This window comes from Oxyura jamaicensis, chromosome 8, assembly GCF_011077185.1.
Source record: "Oxyura jamaicensis isolate SHBP4307 breed ruddy duck chromosome 8, BPBGC_Ojam_1.0, whole genome shotgun sequence".
NCBI classification, from domain to species: Eukaryota; Metazoa; Chordata; class Aves; order Anseriformes; family Anatidae; genus Oxyura; species Oxyura jamaicensis.
The window spans coordinates 11172126-11189902 of record NC_048900.1 but is presented as its reverse complement, the minus strand read 5'-3'; the positions used below and the strand labels follow the sequence as shown (position 1 = coordinate 11189902).

Sequence of the window (17777 nt, the reverse complement as noted above, 5' to 3'; positions counted from 1 at the left end):
GACAAGAGGCTGGGAAGGGACACAGCTGGGCCAGCTGACCCTAAGTGCCCAAAGGGATACTCCATCCCTTATAACTTCAAGTTCAACCCTAAAAACTAAGGACAAGCAGGAGCAGGGGCATTTGCTATGAAGGTGTTTGTCTTGTGAAGCAATTGCTGTGTGTGCTGAGGCATCACCTGCTGATGGAAAGCAGATTTTTTTCTTGCTTCTGTGAGCAGCCTTTGCTTTTCTTTCATTTAACTACTTTTAATTAATCTTTTAATTAATCTTCACCCACATTTTTTTTTTTCTTTTTAATCCTATTATCTCCCCTTTTCCTGTTGAGGAGGGGTTTGAGAGATGCTTTTCTTCCTTTGGTGTTCGCAGTCATTGGATATGAGCTGGTATATAGGACTGTAGCTCAACACATCTGTCCTGAAACTTGTTTAATGATGGATTATCTCTAAACAGGGATATAATTTTTCTCAATCTGAAGAAGAACCAACAGTGTTTAGCTGGCTTACAAAGGACACATTTTTCAGTCCTGTGTAACTATTTACATAATATATTAATTTAATAATATGCTTCTTGTGAGTAACATGACACTGCTTGGTAGCTGTAGTCGCACCAGGTCACCTGCCAGGTCAGAGATCACAAGTCATGCCTCCAGCAGGTCTTTTCCTACCTGATTTGAATTGAGCCAACAGTTCAGCCGTACTTTGAAACCTCCCAATGCAGTATTTATTACCTCATTTGTTTTTGCTTTAGAAAACATTGTTCAATGCCTACATTCAGCATTTATGTCTTATAGGATAACTGCCGGTACAGGTGAGAGCATGCATAATTTATTTCAAAAATATTTACTTGCTTCTAGGCGAAACCCGAACATTTACAGTGTGCTGGCATAGCATTAAAATACTTTATTGTGAGATGTGTGTATAAACGAGGCTGCTGCAGGAGTATGACTGGCACTTCCCTCACACAGCCTCCATGCTCAACCATGCACAACATGTACACAAAACAAACAAACAAACACTCAAACAACAAAGAAAAAAACAGCCCCGAACTTCGGTGCCGGAGCTGGGCTCCGCGCAGCGACTGCCTCAAGGGGGCCGCGCACAACATGGCGGCGGCGGCGGCGTCGCCCCCTCAGGGGGGGCCGCGCGCAACATGGCGGCGGCGGCGCTGCCCACGAGCCGCCCCTCGGCCCGCAGGAAGCGGCGGGGCCGGCCCGGCCCGCGGCGGGAAGTGAGGTTGGCGGGGCCGCCCCCGCCGCGCCGAGGCGGCAGCTTCGGTCCCGGGCGGCTCCGAGCCGGGCGGCGGCTGGGCAGGGCCAAGGGGGCGGCGGTCGTCGCCTGCAGCGCCAGCGGCATGGTGGGGGACGGCGACGAACGGGCTCCGCCGGATGCCCCCGAGCTGAAGCGGCGGCGGAAGAGCCCCCGCTTGGCGGAGGCGGCGGAGAGGGAAAGGGAGGCCGAGCTCGAGCCCGGCTCCGGTGGGGCGCCGGAGGGTGAGCGGTGGGGCGTGCGTGGGGGTGTGTGTGAGGATTTCGGCAGGGGAAGCAAGGAGCTGGCACCCCCTCGGGGGGGCCCGCAGAGGCTCCCCTCACGCGTGTGTCGTTGCAGGGGGCGAGCTCGGCGTTGTGAGCCCGGACCGCCTGACCCGGCCGCCGATCCGAGCCTGCAGGGCAGCAGGTGAGTGCGGGGCTGCGGCCGGGCTGATGTTTCCCCGGGGCTCACAGCGGCGCTGCAGGGGTCCCGGCGTCGCCTAAAACCGTCCCGTGCCTTTGGCCGGTCAGAGGGCTGCAAGCAGATGGCTCTGCTTCCTTCCCTTTTTCCCTCCTGAGCTGGGCTGGGTGTGTGCTTTAGCGAAGGGTTCGGCAGCGCTCAGGAGGGTGAGTTGGGTGAGCTTCAGCTGGGGGGCACGGAGAAGGCTCGTCCTGAAGGAGGAAGGCAGAGGCTGCGGATGTGCCTTTGGGGAAGGAGGAACATCGACATTAAGCTGCATTAAGAGCGAGGGTGCAACTAGATAGCACGTAAAGCACAACGTAAAAAGTGCAGCTGGTTAGCAGGTGAAAAAGCTTCATCTGAAAAAGTAGTGGGATGCCATTGCTTTAGGTAGTACGTCTAAGTGGATTTATTTATTTTTATTTATTTCCTGAGGGCATCTCTAAAGATGATTACATCTCTCCCCCACCTCCCCAGGCTTTCAGCATCAGTGGCATTTGCTTATAGAATCACAGCATGGTTTGGGTTGGAAGGGACCTTGAAGCCCACCCAATTCCACCCCCTGCCATGGGCAGGGACCCCTGCACCCAGCCCAGGCTGCCCCCAGCCCCATCCAGCCTGGCCTTGGGCACTGCCAGGGATGGGGCAGCCACAGCTCCTCTGGGCAGCCTGGGCCAGGGCCTCACCACCCTCACAGCAAAGAATTTCCTCCTTATATCTAATCTAAACCTACCTTATTTTAGTTTAAAGCTGCTACCCCTTGTCCTATCATTACACTGATAAAGTTATATACACAAGTGTTGTAAAAGTGTGAGGCTATAATGCTTGATATAGAAGTGAAGGAGTAATTACCCTCCTCACAATCCTGCTCTCTGTAGCTACTGTAATGTTGTATTCTACAGAACTGAGGGAAGACCAGGGGGAATGCAGAGCCTGTGAGGCAGCAGGACGAACAGGGTGGATCTTTACAAGGGCTTTCAAAAGGGCTTTGTTTTTTTGTAATTGTCATGCTTCCTGGGGAGCAGCATGGAAATGAAACCATGAGCTGGAGAGTTGGCTTCTGACTTCTCCTTAGAGGTTTTAAATATAAATTAGGCAACCTGTATCTAAATTTAAAGAACTTTAAGAGTGTAAAAACCCTGCCTCAGATCAGGCATCTTCTCGTTCAGCTAGCTAACGGTGCACGCTAGTGACCTATGCTGAATTTGTCTTAAAATATGCAGGTAGTATTTATGACTGTACAAGCAAAGGACACTTGCTAGATGTTTTTGGAGCTTGAATTTGTGCTGCTTGTAGTTGCTGTGGAATGTTGCAGGCTCATCTCTTGTGTTGAAGAAGATTGAACCCACAGGAGCAAACGTGTACCAGACTTAAAAGACCAAGTTGCAGTGTTAAAGTAGTGGCTTTGTACTTTGGTTTATAAGCCTGTAGTTTATGAATTTACAGATTTCTAATCCCTTTGATTAAGCAGGTTTATGGAATGGGGATGCAGGAGGTGGCTGGCTAGCAGGTTTAAGGCGCAGGTAAATCCTCACTAGCTGCTCAGGAGGCACATATGGTCCTTAGGGCAGGAGGCTTGAGGCCTTGTGAGGGTACAACAGGTGTGTTCTGGACTGGAAGTTTATATGTGTATAGTCATGAAAGTCTGCAAGCTGTTATGTGAGCAGTGAAGTATGTTTATATCTTTCATGTTTGCAACAACTTTTAAGTGTGCTTTGAGAGTATTGAATGGTGCAAAAAAGAGGAGAGGAATGAAGAAGCATGGATTGCATGGACAGCCCTCTTTAAATTCATAGCTCGTTCTGGTCCTATGATTAATAGGCAATGCTAATGGTGAGAGTTTCCTGCAAAATCTCAGTGTGTAGTGAAATACTACAGCTACATTGTTTGGCATTCTTGAATATCAAGTGAATGGAAGAGAATCTTCATTCTAGCCTGGTAGAAAATAAATCATTTAACTGCTTCTTTGGACAAATTGGAAAATACAGTGTCCCACTCACTATTTGCCAGTGCTTTACTGTTTTACCTGTGACTTGACATCTCAGTTTAAAACTTATGGTTTTCTTTCACCTTTGTTCTTCTTTTTTGCCTCCTTTGTACTCCATATACGCTGGCATGCTAGAACCACCAAAATGTATGAGAAAAAAGGTTTTGCTCACTATTTTTGAGGTAAAATTAATAAATGGTAGGTGGCAAGATGTGTGTTGTCCTCACACACATGGTAAGAGCTATAGAAGCACATTAAAAACAAACAACAACAACAAAAAACAAACACGTGAAACCACGGGAGAACCCAGTATTGTCTTGGTTCCTTTGTTTTTAAAAAGGCCCAGTGTGGATGTTGCAGAGGAACATCCCTCAGTTTGATCACTGCATCATGATCTCTATTCCACAGGTGGACTACAGCTTTCATTCCATACCTGGAGGGATTTTTCCCTTAAATGTGATTGTGCTTTGTCTTTTCAAACCTCTTTTGTTGGCATTCTGTTTCTGACTGGCTTCCCAGGCCTGACCTTTGCTCTGTTACTTCTATCACCTTACTGGACTTTATTCTTCCTAGCTAGAAATGTTGACTAAGTTTGATTTCAGCATCTAAATGGCTGTGTGATTTTGGCTAACAATGTAAAGGGGGGTTAGTTTCTTCCTAGCTATCTGGGGATTAAATTAGGAGCATAGGTGCCTCAGATTTCCTTTATGGTTGATAGGAGAAAAAGAGACCCGGCTAAAGGACAGGTTGAAGTATTTAACAAGGGGAATTATGTTCTAAAGTTGCTTCTCTCTCTTTTGCCCTCTTCATAACACTATGGAAAACATGGGACTGTTATTGTTTGTTTGTAAACTGTGTGCCCAGTACAAAAAGTCTCTCTACTTCCAGGCTTGTGTATTTACTAGTTTACACTGAATTCCTTCGGTAGGGCATTTTCTAGCTCTTAGCATTTGGTGTCTTGAAGTCTGTTGGGTTTTTTTAAGTGTTTTTAAGCCAAAGACTCCTTTTTTTTTAAAAAAAAAAAAAAAAAAGAATAGAAAAAATGTGTGATGGTGCAGAATGCAATGTCTGTAGAACTCAAGCTTGCCATAAACTTTTCAATTCCTAGTTACTTTTCAAGAAAGTAACTCTTATGAGACCATAACTAGAAATACCACAGATTTAAATCATGTATGTTCTGAAACTGTCTTGGTTCATCATTTTTGTGATGTAATGAGCACAAATGATACTGCAAATCATACCAATCTTTTTATTTTTTTTCCTAGTAGGCAGTTCTTCAAATTTCTTACTTCCAGAGAACCCAGCAAAGGAAAAAGCAAAGGATTATGATGGCATTGAACCCAAGAAAGCAGTAGGGCATCAACCAAGTGTTCATGCACCGTTAAAAGGTAATGACACTAGTTTTGTCAGTGTCTTTCCCATGATGTAATAAATGATTGTACTAAGTTGTACTAAAATGACATCCCTTCGGTTTTCTTACAAAAGGGAGAGTTGTTGAGTTGAAACATAAACAGATGAAGGAGTCGAAAATATTTTTTTTCAGGCTCTGCTCCTGCCTGTGAGCCAAAACTGATTGTAGTGTGACAACCATCTGCTGGGGTGTAAAACCCCAATACGCAAAAAAGTGTTGTTTTAAACTTTGATAAATACATAACCTTCTGTCTCCTGAAAAGCAAATCAAGATGAGTGGTGTGATACCTGCTTCCAAAACTGTTGTGTTTACAAGAGTGGAGCTTTAACTGCATCCTGCAAAGCAAAACAAGACCATCCCTTTTCTAAAAGGAGTTAGTTTCAACGTTAGCAGGGGGAAGCTAACTATACAAGTGTTTTCAGTGTTCATTGCTCAGGGATTGTTGATGTATATTACAGAAGCAATAGGAAAACATAACGAGGAAGAAAATACAGGCTCCTTTAGACCAGCAGAGGGTAGTTAGGTTGCTGAAAGTGATTTGAATACATCTAAATAGATAAGCCATGTAAGAGAGGTTTTTAGGAGAGCAGGTAGTTGAGCTGGGGAGTGAGGGAGTTGTTTGCATTCAGTCAGTCAGTAACAGTCCTAATCACACAGTTAAATTCATTGCTTATGCAAGAGCACTGAAAGCAAGTAGGAGTGCAGACTGACAAAATATAGACGCAAACTAAGTAGCTGAGGTGTGCTCAAGAACAGATAATCTGTCAGCCTGCTGTTTCCCAGGAGCACATGCAGGCATTTTGTTCGGGCAGCTAGAAAAATGTGCCCGTTTACTGAGCTCTTCCAGGTCTGATAGAGAATCATTGTTAACGTGGCAACTTTACACTGTTTTTGTTTTTCCCTATTGCTGAACAAGAGTTTCGGTTTCAAAAGTGTCAGACCTGGTACCTTCCAGTAGCGATCACAGAATCATGTGTTTTCATCATCATTGCATTTTAAAGAAAAAGTGGGAAGGATACTCGTGTGGCATGTTGGGAAGAGCAGGGTGAAGGGCCACATAAAGCCCTTTCTATTAGATATGGAAGCTTTCTTTCTCTACAGGAAGGCTGTCATATGGAGCAGGTTTGGTTTGTTAGTACAGTACATGCTCCTTCCCTGATAACTTCTGAAGATTGCATAGCAAGAGCTAGAAGCGTTTGGGTTGTCTGCTTTATTCTGAACTCTGATGTGATGACCAAGTTGTTTCATTTTTGCCTTGGTTTCAGAAAGCAAGGCTGATGTCTTTGAGAAAAATCAAGAGCACCACTCAACTAAGCTACAGAGTAAGTAGAAAAATAGATACCTAGTGCTTCCCTGTTGGTAAGTGACAAGTACAGAATTCTTCTTTCCTCTGCTTACATTTTTCTTGTGCCCTGTAACTCTCCGTCCAGGAGGGTAGCGAGGGACCCAGGAGGGAGACACAAATGGCAGCTGGAGAAGCTGGTTTGTTCCAGAGCCAGGCCCTTCTGTGAGGTTATTCAACTTGCTGACCCAACAGAAAATGACCCTTTTGTTTTTTTGGCTGGTTTAGGAAGCTGAGTTGGTTCATGGAGCAGTCATAAATGGAGAGCACATAGCAGTGGTATTGTGGGCATGAGGGAGGGAACACAACCTTCACCTTTTGGTAGCAGTGTACCCACATCACCTTCCTCTCTAGACTTTGCCTGGGTAATTGTGGCCTGCTGTGATCTAAATCATCTGTCTGATACTCCTAGACAGGAACAGCCTTTTTTTCTATGCTGGTGAATGCCAATTTGTTTGTCCAATGACCAATTCCTTGTTTCAGATTTTTATGCTGGTGGGGGGCTCTTTTGTATTTTTTAGCTTTTTTTTTTTTTCCCTCCCTTTTCTTCTTGGAAGAGTACTTGAAATAAGAAAAAAGTATGTTCTGAATTCTAAGTAGTCTTCAGTTCTTGCCATCTCAGCACTTTTTTCTATCCTGAACAGTAAAGGTAAAAACCAAAGTCCTGCAAATCAGAATTCATTTTGGAGAACTTAGTGGTAGACATTTTTTTATTTTTAAACCACACTGTCTTCCATAAGAGAAGCTCATCTTGTGGTAGCTGCACATTTGTGAAATGCCTTTGAAAATATGAATTGATGAAGGCTGTTCTTGCTAGTCTGATACTTCTAATTCCTGTGCCAGAGGCAATACATGCTGCATGAGAGATCCTGGGTGCTTGTTGACCAAATCAATGCTTGCTGGGTGAAGAACCCTCAAAAATCAATTGACACTCTGAAAAGTCCAATGTGCCTAAAGAAGTTAGACCTTCTGAGTTAGGCAAAACAAATAATTTGCTTGGCTTTCATTGCAAATTGCCTTGTAAATAAGGCAAGATTCATAGGTAGGATAGAATCTGTTATTAGATTGTTCATTGAAATATGTTTTCCTTAAGGATATGAATCACAGCTGTCTCCTAAATATGAAAACTAGTCTCTGCAAACAAGGTACACTGTAAAATACAGAATTGTGATGATTCTGGTCTGTTAACTGCTTAGAAGACTTGTGGCAGCTTAGCCAGCTACAAGTTCCATGTCTGTGCCATGCTGAGGGTGGAGGGGAATTGCAGAACAGAGCAGCTCATTAAGCCGGTTGAGCTTTGGCTTAAACCAGAACTGCTTTTAGAACCTACTGTGATTACATTCATACAGAAGCAAGGTTGTTGTGTTTATTTTACTTTTCTTGAAATAACTACTACGGGGTGTGTTTGTTCAATTTATTCTTAGTAGTGTCATTGACAGTATCCTGATTTGGCTATATATTACTTTTGAACCAGTGGCTGTAGTTCTCAAGGAGCCAGAAATTCTCATGTCTTTTTAATTAACTGACTAAATGCAGAAAACATGCTGACCAATAATTGCTCTGTATATATTCATACAGGTCTCCTGGGAAAGTTGTCCATAACGCTCTTTGATGGATTGTGTCTGTCTACTTTGCTGTCTGAACCCATTTAAATAAACAGACCAAAAGTATATTTTAAGTTGAAAGCTTGCATTTTTCTTTAAAAACACAATTCATCCCAATAAACTGAGTGACAGTGAAGCAGGTCTCTCAACCAAGCTAGCTGGGAGGGAATGTGAGACTGTGACTTTAAAATACTGCTTTTCTTTTCCTACTTAAATCTTGCATTATTTTGTTTTCCTAAAACATATATTAATTAAGTTTCAATTTTCTGTCCCTCACATTCTTGAGCAAAATGGGGGAACTTAAATGGGGCATGGTATCCTTTTGCAGAACATAACAGGTTGCTAAATCTGCCATTTTGTCATCTGGTACGTGAAATGCCTGAATTTTTATTTGTAAAACTTTTCAAAAGTATTTTTAAAAAATCACTGGGCATGATTTGTGATAGGTTGGTTATGCTTTTTATGCAAGATTGTCAAGATGGCTTAAGACCTGACATTTGGCAAGGAGTGTAGTTGGGAATCCAAGAGTCGAAGGGGACTCCTCAAGCTCGTAATAGCAGTGAATGTTTTATCTTCCTTGTTGAAGACTTGCCTTGCCTGTGTACAGGATGGTGATGAGGCAGAAGGAAATAGAAAGCCCCATACCCAATACAGTCGTACTCAGGATGAGGTCATAGCTTTGCCGTTGCTCCTGTTGGTAACCTTCTTGTAAGCTTCAGAGAATTTTGTATGTAAAAGTATAACTAAGAACAGCTTTCCATCAAAGGTGATGCAGATCTGTGACTTCAACTCCCTGCCAAATTCCCCACTGGAAGATTGCTTATAATTGCTGTCCTACGTATTTTTCTCATGTTGCTTTCTTAATTTCTTAACAGGCAGAAGTAAATTTCGAGACCAACCCAGTATAGTGAAGCAGTCACAGCAGCAGTCACAGCGTTTAGCCAAAAGTAAGACTTCTGCTTTCACTTTTATTTCATGCTTGTGTTACATAAGCTATTCCCATGCTTGTCCAAGTAGTAGATTTCCTGGTTGCTGGTGTGAAACTGTCAGTCCTTGCCAGAACAGATGCTTTGCTTGCTACCGCATGTGTTTTCAGTGCTAAGGAGTCTTGTACTATAGGTAATGCTTCCACCCAAATTTAAGGTCTTCCATTTGTAATGTCTGTGAGATCTGCAAGATTAAAACTGAGGGAGGCCTAGTGATATTCTTATTTAATAGCTGTTGTGTTGCTGTCCTGATAAAGGTTAGGACATAAAAAGATAGTGTGAGGTATAGTTCTTTGCTGTTGCCAGGGAAGTTGTTGTGTTTTGTTACTGATTTTATTGGGGACAGGATCAAGCCTTATGCTTGCAGTAGGTCAAACAAGTGTTAGTTTAACTGTTCAATCAAATACAAAACCAAATCAAAATATGATATTCTGTATGCTTGGTGTGCACTGTTTGCCATGTAGATTCTTTGTGAAGCTGGCTGATGCAAAGAACACAAACATTTTCTGATAGTGTCGAGCACCAGTGTTTGAGATGCAAATACTGCTGCAGAGACCATTTTTATTCCTTAAGAGGACAGGGAGGAGAAACAGCAACACACAAACCATCCTGGTGCTGCCAGATTTTCTATCAGGCTCTTTCTACAGAAACTAAATGTAGGAACAAACTTGATCTTTCTGAGAACCATTTTAAATTGTTAATTTGGATTTGGTTAAATAAAGGGTGGATTTTCCAGAAGAGTTCATTTTTTTTCAGAAGGATGTCCAATTTCTTAGTCAATCTGGAAATGCTTCAAAATGTCCTTTTTTTAATGACGACTCTTCACTAAGTTGCTGAAGAAGTGAAAGGCTTTCTTTTAACCTGGAAAAGTGAAACCTGAAAGGTTTTCTTTTAACCTAGAACATCTTTATGTTCTTCAACTGCTGTACCAGTAGCTTGAGAGTGGGATGATTTCATTGACCTCTGCTGTATGCTCTTTTTTTTCTTTTATTTTTGTTTTTACTTGTTGGCTTCTTATTCCTTTTAAAAACATTATTTTTTCTTCCTGTTTGCTCCTCCTTTCTGTAGAGGATGGTGGATCAAAGAGTGGATTTCAAAAAGGATGGACTTTACTGGTTCTGGCAATAGTTGTCGCACTGTTTTGTGTTGGGTGGATTGGAATGCCAAGCCTTTTAGACACAACTTCGTCAAGGAGAAATACTCAAATTCTGCAAGTGTTTCGGGCCCGGATGGATAAACTCAAAGAAACATACCAAAGTCAGGACCCCAATCTGTGGAGAAAAACCCGCATGTTCCTTGAGAAGCACCTCAATGCTTCCCATCTGCACATGGAGCCAGCCATCTTACTGTTCACAGCTGGCCAAGAAGCTGAGAAAGCGCTGAGGTGCCTCAGTGATGAGATTGCTGATGCTTTTGCCTTCTCCCAGAATGCTACTGCAATCAAAATTAACGGGGCAGACAAAGCCGAAATGGATAGTGATGTTGTTAAGATGGAGGTGGATGACAAGCTCAGCTCTGGGTTCAGCGAAGGCAAGAAGGTAGCAGTGGTGCATCGTTTCGAGTTACTGCCTGCAGGCTCCACCTTGATCTTTTACAAGTACTGTGACCATGAAAATGCAGCATTTAAGGATGTGGCTCTTCTGCTGACTGTTCTCCTGGATGAGCAGTCACTGGGAAAGAGCCTTACCGTGCCAGAAGTTGAGGAGAAAGTGAGGGATTTCCTCGGGACCAAGTTCACCAGTTCAGATGTTCCTAGTTCTTACAATAGCATGGATACAGATAAGCTGAGTGGACTGTGGAGCCGTATATCTCATCTTGTGTTACCTGTTAGGCCTGAAAAGGGCCTTCCTGTGGAGGGATGCACATAAAAGTTGTTAGAGAGGACTCTGGAAAGGCGGAAGACAATATGTTGTAATGGCTGAACAGGGAAGAACTACTACTATTGTGGCTGCTGAGCTCAGGCAGCACAAAGTTCTTTCTGTGCAAAGCAATTTCACCAAGTGGCAGGGTTGCTTCTGCTAAATAACTGGGACTTCTCTAAATGAACTGCAGAACGTAAACAAGGAACTTGATTGTTCTTGGTAAGTTGTCTTCAGTAACTTACTCAGGTTTGGTGTCCTGGAGTTAGAAGCAAGCATCCACAACTGCAGAACACTCATCTGCTCATGAAGCTGTCTTGGTGCACTGTTGGCTTTGCTGTGAAGATCAGATCCCCTTCTGCTAGTGGATAAAAGCTAGTATCACGTGTAACAAGGTAACAGGATGTAAAACCATCAGCTTCATCTGCCAGAATTGCTTCCTTTTCTTACAATACATTGAAAATGATAAAGTGACATGAGTCTAAGCACAAGTCTTTTCTTGGTCCATTTAACTACAGCATAGATGTCAGCTGTCTCTGGAGACTTCTAGAAATGGCGAGAATTGCTTGAGAGATTTGTGACTTGTAGAGGACCTTTCAGCAAGCATTTCTTCCTAAAATGAGTCTGCCCCAACCAGTCAGGAGAGCGAGAAATTTTCAGACATTAGCTTGAAGTTAGTAGTAGATGTCAGTTAAATGATCCCTTAGCAGCTCTTTGCCTCACTGCTTCCAAGAATTCTCTGCTGTTTGTCAAAGTCTGTGAGTCTTAACGTTTGGGGAAAAATGAAAAAGCCACGTGTGTACTAAAGACCTGTTACATCTCCTTTCCAAACAAAAGTTTAGGAAGACATAAATATTTCTTCCTTTAATAAGATAACTATTTTTGCATCAAGAGAATTTATTTATTTGTGGTACTCAGTATATTAGAAAACGGATCTTTTTTTCATGTGTCTGCATATAACCTGCTGCTTGCTGCATCAGCTTTTAGTGAAGAACAGATCTGCAACACGTGTTTTTAAAACACATTTTTAGAATGCCTCCTACCAAGAATCCCTCATATCAGACTAAAAACATATATGTGTTTCTATTGTAAATATTTTGTGTAAAAAAAAAAAAAAAGTGAATTGCAGCACTTCCATTTCATTGCTGTTAGTATGTGCTCTTCAACCACTGGTCTAAGTGCGTTCAGTTTTATTGAATTTGAGTGTGTGAAGACTGCTCTCATATTAGTGGGATGTTTTCTTTTATCAGCTGAGATAGTGGCTCTTGGACCCATCCTTTATTCACAAGTCCCTTGAGCTGTCCTGTAAACATCCTCATTAACTAGGAAAATCTCTTGGAGGTGCTGGAGCTTCTGACTTCTTTGTGCAAGCAAAAGTTAGGGGTGTGATGTGGAATTGACCAAAATCACCTTAAACATATATTAACATAAAAGAACACAGTTTGAGAGACACATAACTGTGGTCACTTAAAGCAGTGGTGAATTTGTTTTGACCCCTTAGGTCCAGCATTGGATAGTGCTTTTTATTTTATTGAAAATAAATATAAACAGTAAAAAAGACATGGAAGAGCTGCTGTTCTAGATGTTTAAGAATAGCTCAGGAAGGACAAGATGGCATTCACATTTTGAACATTTCACTGGACAAATGCATTTTTTAAAAAAACAACCAAACTGTGACTTATTTCTGAGTGTACCCTGATAGCATATCTGCTTGTATATTATGTAAACTATTTTAGTAATCATTAAAAATAAATTTACTTGTTTGTTTTATAAAACGTTTTCAGATTTGCCCATTGAATTTCACGTGCTCAGACTTCCTGGCTTATATGTTTAAGGCTATTCCCTTACCTTTGCCCAGATACATACACCTAAAATAAGACCTTTTGCGTAATTTAGAAGACACTTGAGTGGGGTGGATAGTATCTGAGCTATTCTCTAGCTGGACATGATTCAGGAAACTGTAATAGCTCTGAATTTTCTCTTACTTGGTGTTCTTGTAGTGTTTCTCAATTCTCATTTCAGCTGGAATTTATGTTAATGTACGGTTCACTTGTTTCATTAGTCTGATATCAGAGTCAGCAGATGACTGAAGAGACGACTCCATTCTTGTCCCATTCCTAGCCGCATCTTCCTGTACCTTCTGGGCCAAGTTAGTGTGCTGTGAGTGGCTGAAGGGACAGATCTAAGCTAAAAAATAGCTTAGAAAAAAAGGATGCTCTTAGCAGAGTTGCCATCCACACACACACACAAAAAAAAAAAAAGGTATGACATGCCTTATACTAACTATACTAAGATTCCATGCTCTTATACTAACAAAACATGTAATCCACTTTACTCTCTTTTATTAACCCCCCTCTTCCCCCCAAATGAAAAGAATTATTAATTAAGAATTAAAAAGATTTAAGAACGATGTTCCCCTATTTCAAGACAAAATAGAAAGGTGTCTGGAAGCTAAAGACAATGTTCTACTTGGTGCTGTGACAGACAAGGAAGAATTACATTTTTGGTAATTGTAGGGAAAGTGAAATGTATTTCCATGTATATGGTCTGGACAAAATAAAAGCAAGATGCTATACACAGCCCCTTCTGGAGGAGTGGGAAGGGTTGGAATTAGAAGACAGTTCCTGCTGGTGAAGAATTAGGTCTTGTTTGTGGCTTTGTCCCTAAAAGTCTCTCATTAAGCATCGGCAGGTAGTTAAGTCAGATCTCATTAAGTAACTCCTCCTCAGCCAGAGGTGAAGAGTAATACCTGGCTGTTGCTCAGAGGCAGCTGATTACTATCCTCCTTGGTATTATTATTTCATTGCCTGCAGCAGATAGAGAGCCAGCTGATGTTTTCAAAATGATAAAATGCTTTGGCTTCTTCCAGAGAAATCTCATTTCTGAAGTTGACTCCTTAATTGTCAACAACTCAGCAAATCAAATAGCCTGTGATAGCAAAGGTGCGGTTACAGACAGCAAAGACACCAGGTCTGGCCTTGAGGCTGAAAAGGGGATGATTCTTGTTCAGTGGGCTTACATCATATAAACTTTGGGTAGAATGTGATTCTAGGGGAGCAGAAGCAGTCAAGCTCTAATTTGTAGACAAAACAGTACAGAACACTTATTTTCCAGCACTCTGCTAATTGGATTGGAAAATGTAGCGCTATTCTGGTAATAAGAAATGGCAGCACAGATCATTTGGTTGTGTTGAATGGTGAACTGTGTGCATTGCTAGAAATAGACTTTTAACCCTTTAATATGAAATCCTGAAATTACTTGTCTACTGTTTCCTTCATTGCTTTCTCCACCAACTGACTCAGGATCTTGCTTTTCCTGGAGTGAGACACCCAGGAAAGAGAAAATGGGATTTTGTCCCACTAGGGATCTTTTCCCAGGGCAGTCAAACTGTTCCTCGTGTTGGGAGCAGATGGACAGATGCCTGGGAGCTCGCAAGAATCCTCTGCAGGTAGCCAGGCCAAGCAGAGCATAGAACATTGGCCCTCTTCTGTAATTCTTGCTGTTGCCTTTGTGCACCTGGGGGATGGCAATATTTATTTTGCCTTCAGCAGCAAATGATGTGAAAGGGACCTAGAACAATACATCACCTCATCTGTTGTTACCTTGTCTCGCACACCCTGCTCTGAGTCATGTTGCACTGAGCAGAGGAGTTTTGAATATGCTAAGCAGGTTCATGATAAGGAATAATCCCCCCCCCTTTTTTTTTTACACCAACAACAGCATTTACTCATTTTCTACAAATTTAAAAAAAAAAAAAAAAAAAAAAAGTCATGCCTTTGATATCTTAGTGTGAAAAATGTATTTTGAAATGATAATCGATTCAACACAAATTGGGTGTAAAAGGCAAGGTGAGTTCCACGTTACGGTAGACGTATACGAGTACTTTCTGTACAGAATGAAGTTATATGCACTGTCTGTGGTGCAATTGCCATTATTTATTTAGAAAAAAATGTGATTTTGGAGGTGCATGCTGATAGATGAACAACTTGCCAGATTCTGTGCTAAGATTCTGTAGCACAGCTGGAAAACTGAGACCAAATCTGAAGTGATCTATAGTGAGTCCTTCTGTTTTATAAGCCCAAATCACCCAGAGGACAATTTTTCACGCATTGTTTCTGCTGTGAGACAAAGCTGCAAAATTGTAGGAGTATGTAGAAGGGGAAGGAAGGGAGTTCTTGTAGTCCAAACAGCTGTCCTGTGTCCTGTTTTATTGTCAGCGCCTGACAGTTGGATTTATAATGGAGTGCCTGGACAACCTCATTCCACGTTCAACAGGTGGAAGCACCCTTCCCCAAATTCCTCCATGGCTCTTGGGAGCCGCGTCAGTCAAGGAAAGGGGGGGAGGCAGGCTGGGAGGGATCCCTTCGCTCTTTCAGTTGCAATAGCCAGCTGCCTCTTTCTAATTTTAGAAGGGGTGTGCAAGAGTAATATGGAGTGGAAAACTTTCCAAACCTCTCTCTTAAAGCTGCAATAGCCAAGTTAGTGTAAGATGAGATTGTGGCTCCTTAGCCTTAACTTACTATCTGTCTCCATCCGCCGCTTCCAGTGCTTGGGGAGTGCTTGCTGCATTATCTCCATTGCTTCACAGCTTAACGAGCAGTTCATCAAACTGGATCGGGACCGGAGTGTTCAGTTCTTCCTTTTCTCTCAGCTGTGGCTGTTTGCAGGTAAATAGTGTCCTTATTTCTGATCTTAGAGAATTTCCTAAGAGTGCTGCATTTGCCATAAGAATTTTTCTCCTTTTTTTTTTTTTTTTTTTTTTTTTTTTTGTGTGTGTGTCAGGTCTGCCTGTGAGAGCTTTATGCACACTGTACGGAATCTTTAGTAATGCAAGGTTTTATGATTAAGTTCCACTGATACAGAGAATAGAAGCCGTATAGAAGCAACAAACAGAGTAGTCAAACATTGCCTTTTAATTTTGACTGACTGAAAAATGATTTTCATGTTTGAGAAAATCCTAATGTGATTCCTTGTTTGCCTGAAAATGAAAAGGAGCTTGAAACTAGATTAACTGCTTCCAAGCAGAAAGTGGAAGCTATGTTTAAAAGCATAATTAAAAAGCCAATGTATTACAAAAGTGCTGAATAATTTAAAAAGGCTGCCAAGCCTGCAATATTTAGCACTGAATTTAAGTAAACACTAGGTGATGATGGGCAATGTAATAATTTAATTTGCCCTTGTCTGTGATTAGAGCTCCCATATGCTGTTGTAATATTGCCTTCATTGGCTGAAATTATTGATATTATAGCTAACAGTTGTCTCCTGCATTTGGGAGGCACAGGTTTGTTCTTTGAGAATTCAGGAGGGAACGAGGCACCACTTACACCCCTTTTTCCTATTGGAGCCATGCATGTCTTTCAGTGTTCACATATTTTTTTTTTCTTCACCTGGCAAAACAAAAACAATTTTCAAAGGTTTAACCACTGACATCTCAAGCTTGCCTCGTTTCAAAGAAGGTATGCTTACTCTGGGAAACATGCTCTGTAATTAGTTTGTGTATGTAAAGGAGCCAAATTAAGGTTAAATGGGTATCCTGTAATTGTGACATGATTAAGCTTTGAGTTGCTTAAGCTTTGTAGCTGTAAAGCTCTCTGTGTTTAGGGTGTTTTCAAATGTTGTTCCCATACTGGAATAATTTATATGCATAATGTTCACCATTCACAATAGGAGGGGCTACGTAAAAATCATTTAATCCTTTTCAGTTTAAGGGAGGAGAAAAAAAAAAGTAATTTTAGTTATCCTTTAGGGGTTGGGGTAGAAAACTCTCCGCCCCCGTGCTCCCCCAAGAAATTTGGCATCTGTAATCAAACAAGCATACTAATGATTGAAAACCAGAGTCTGGTGGAGTTGTAGACAAGCCCTGAAGGAGACGTTCCCAAAATAACTGTAGGAATCATTTATTTTTTTCCTATTCTAATGACTTTCCTTCTTCAGTGGAAATAATTTTGTTACGGTTGGATAACATCTTAGACCTATTTTTGAAATGTGGGTGGTTTTAATGCATTTTTTGGGGGGGAATATATGCAACAGCAGGTAGCCTGCTAACAGACTTTTCCGGGTGCATAATAACTATTAAAAGTGAAATTAAGTCTGTGGCACTTAAGTCATCCCTGTGAAGTTTTGCAAACGTTTTGTTAATATTTAAACTCAAATTTGGAAACCGGGAGTAATCAGAGCCGCTTTCATTTTATTAAATATATATATATATATATATAGTTTTTGTGAGGATGATTTGGCTGTGAATACAAACGCCTGAAAGATGGTGTTCTGGTTTCGACTGGAGTTGTTTGGCGAACACGCCAGCCCCGTCAGCTAACAAGCATTGCGAAGCGCTCCTTGCACCAAAACCCGGACACCCGGCCCTGCCGCTGCTCTCGGTGCCACAGCGCTCGGACGCGGGCTGAGGCAGCGAGACCGTGGAAGAAAGAGGCGAGAAGCCGGGAGGAGGACGCGGGAGGACGGTGTCCCTGAGGCGGGGGGCCCGGGCCCCGGCCGAGATAGGCCTGGCGGAGCGGGCCGGGCAGGCCGCGCCGCACACAACATGGCGGCGAGGAAGGGAGGGAGGCGAGCGGGACGGCGCGGCGCCGCCATCTTGGGGAGGTCGGCGGCCGGCCGGTTCTCGCGAGACTTGCCCGGCAGCTCCCGCTCTCGCCGCCGCTGCCGCCGACTCCGTGTGAGGCGCGGGCCGGTAATGGCGGCGGGCCGGCGGCGCTGAGGCACCGCGCAGCGGTGGGCAGCGGAGCCGAGCTCGGGGCGCCGCCCGCTCCCGCCGCCCTTCCCTCCGCTCCCGCGGCATGCCCCGGGACCTGCCCCCGGGGCGGCGGGCGTCGATCGGCCGCCGACGTCGCCGTCGCCAGGTGAGGAGGCGCCGGGAGCGGCCCC

At 42.9% G+C, this 17777-nt stretch overlaps 1 protein-coding gene and 1 long non-coding RNA gene across 3 annotated transcripts; one reads left to right on the top strand and one right to left on the bottom strand.

The window, feature by feature from the left end:
• The first annotated feature begins 1144 nt into the window (after nucleotides 1–1144).
• Nucleotides 1145–11671, top strand: LOC118171036 (torsin-1A-interacting protein 1-like). 2 transcript variants are annotated; one of them, XM_035333781.1, is made up of 6 exons: nucleotides 1145–1489; nucleotides 1605–1673; nucleotides 4962–5081; nucleotides 6370–6426; nucleotides 8926–8997; nucleotides 10105–11671. In XM_035333781.1, the coding sequence occupies exons 1-6, from the start codon at nucleotides 1150–1152 to the stop codon at nucleotides 10902–10904; spliced, it is 1458 nt and encodes a 485-aa protein (XP_035189672.1). In that variant the 5' UTR covers nucleotides 1145–1149; the 3' UTR covers nucleotides 10905–11671. The 2 variants fall into 2 exon arrangements, with proteins under 2 accessions (XP_035189672.1, XP_035189670.1); XM_035333779.1 differs by having other exon boundaries at nucleotides 4959–5081.
• On the bottom strand, nucleotides 10787–16990 carry LOC118171038. Its single transcript, XR_004753014.1, has 3 exons — nucleotides 16222–16990; nucleotides 15416–15552; nucleotides 10787–10922 (listed from the first exon to the last, which is right to left on the bottom strand). It is a non-coding gene; the product is annotated as an uncharacterized LOC118171038 (long non-coding RNA).
• Nucleotides 16991–17777: the final 787 nt, after the last annotated feature.

Bases quoted from the DNA above. Each gene is read 5' to 3' on its own strand.
- LOC118171036 (XM_035333779.1), top strand. From the start codon at position 1,150: ATGGCGGCGGCGGCGCTGCCCACGAGCCGCCCCTCGGCCCGCAGGAAG. The intron at 1,490-1,604 runs GTGAGCGGTGGG...GTGTCGTTGCAG, and splicing joins CTCCGGTGGGGCGCCGGAGG to GGGGCGAGCTCGGCGTTGTG. The intron at 1,674-4,958 runs GTGAGTGCGGGG...TTTTTTTCCTAG, and splicing joins CCGAGCCTGCAGGGCAGCAG to TAGGCAGTTCTTCAAATTTC.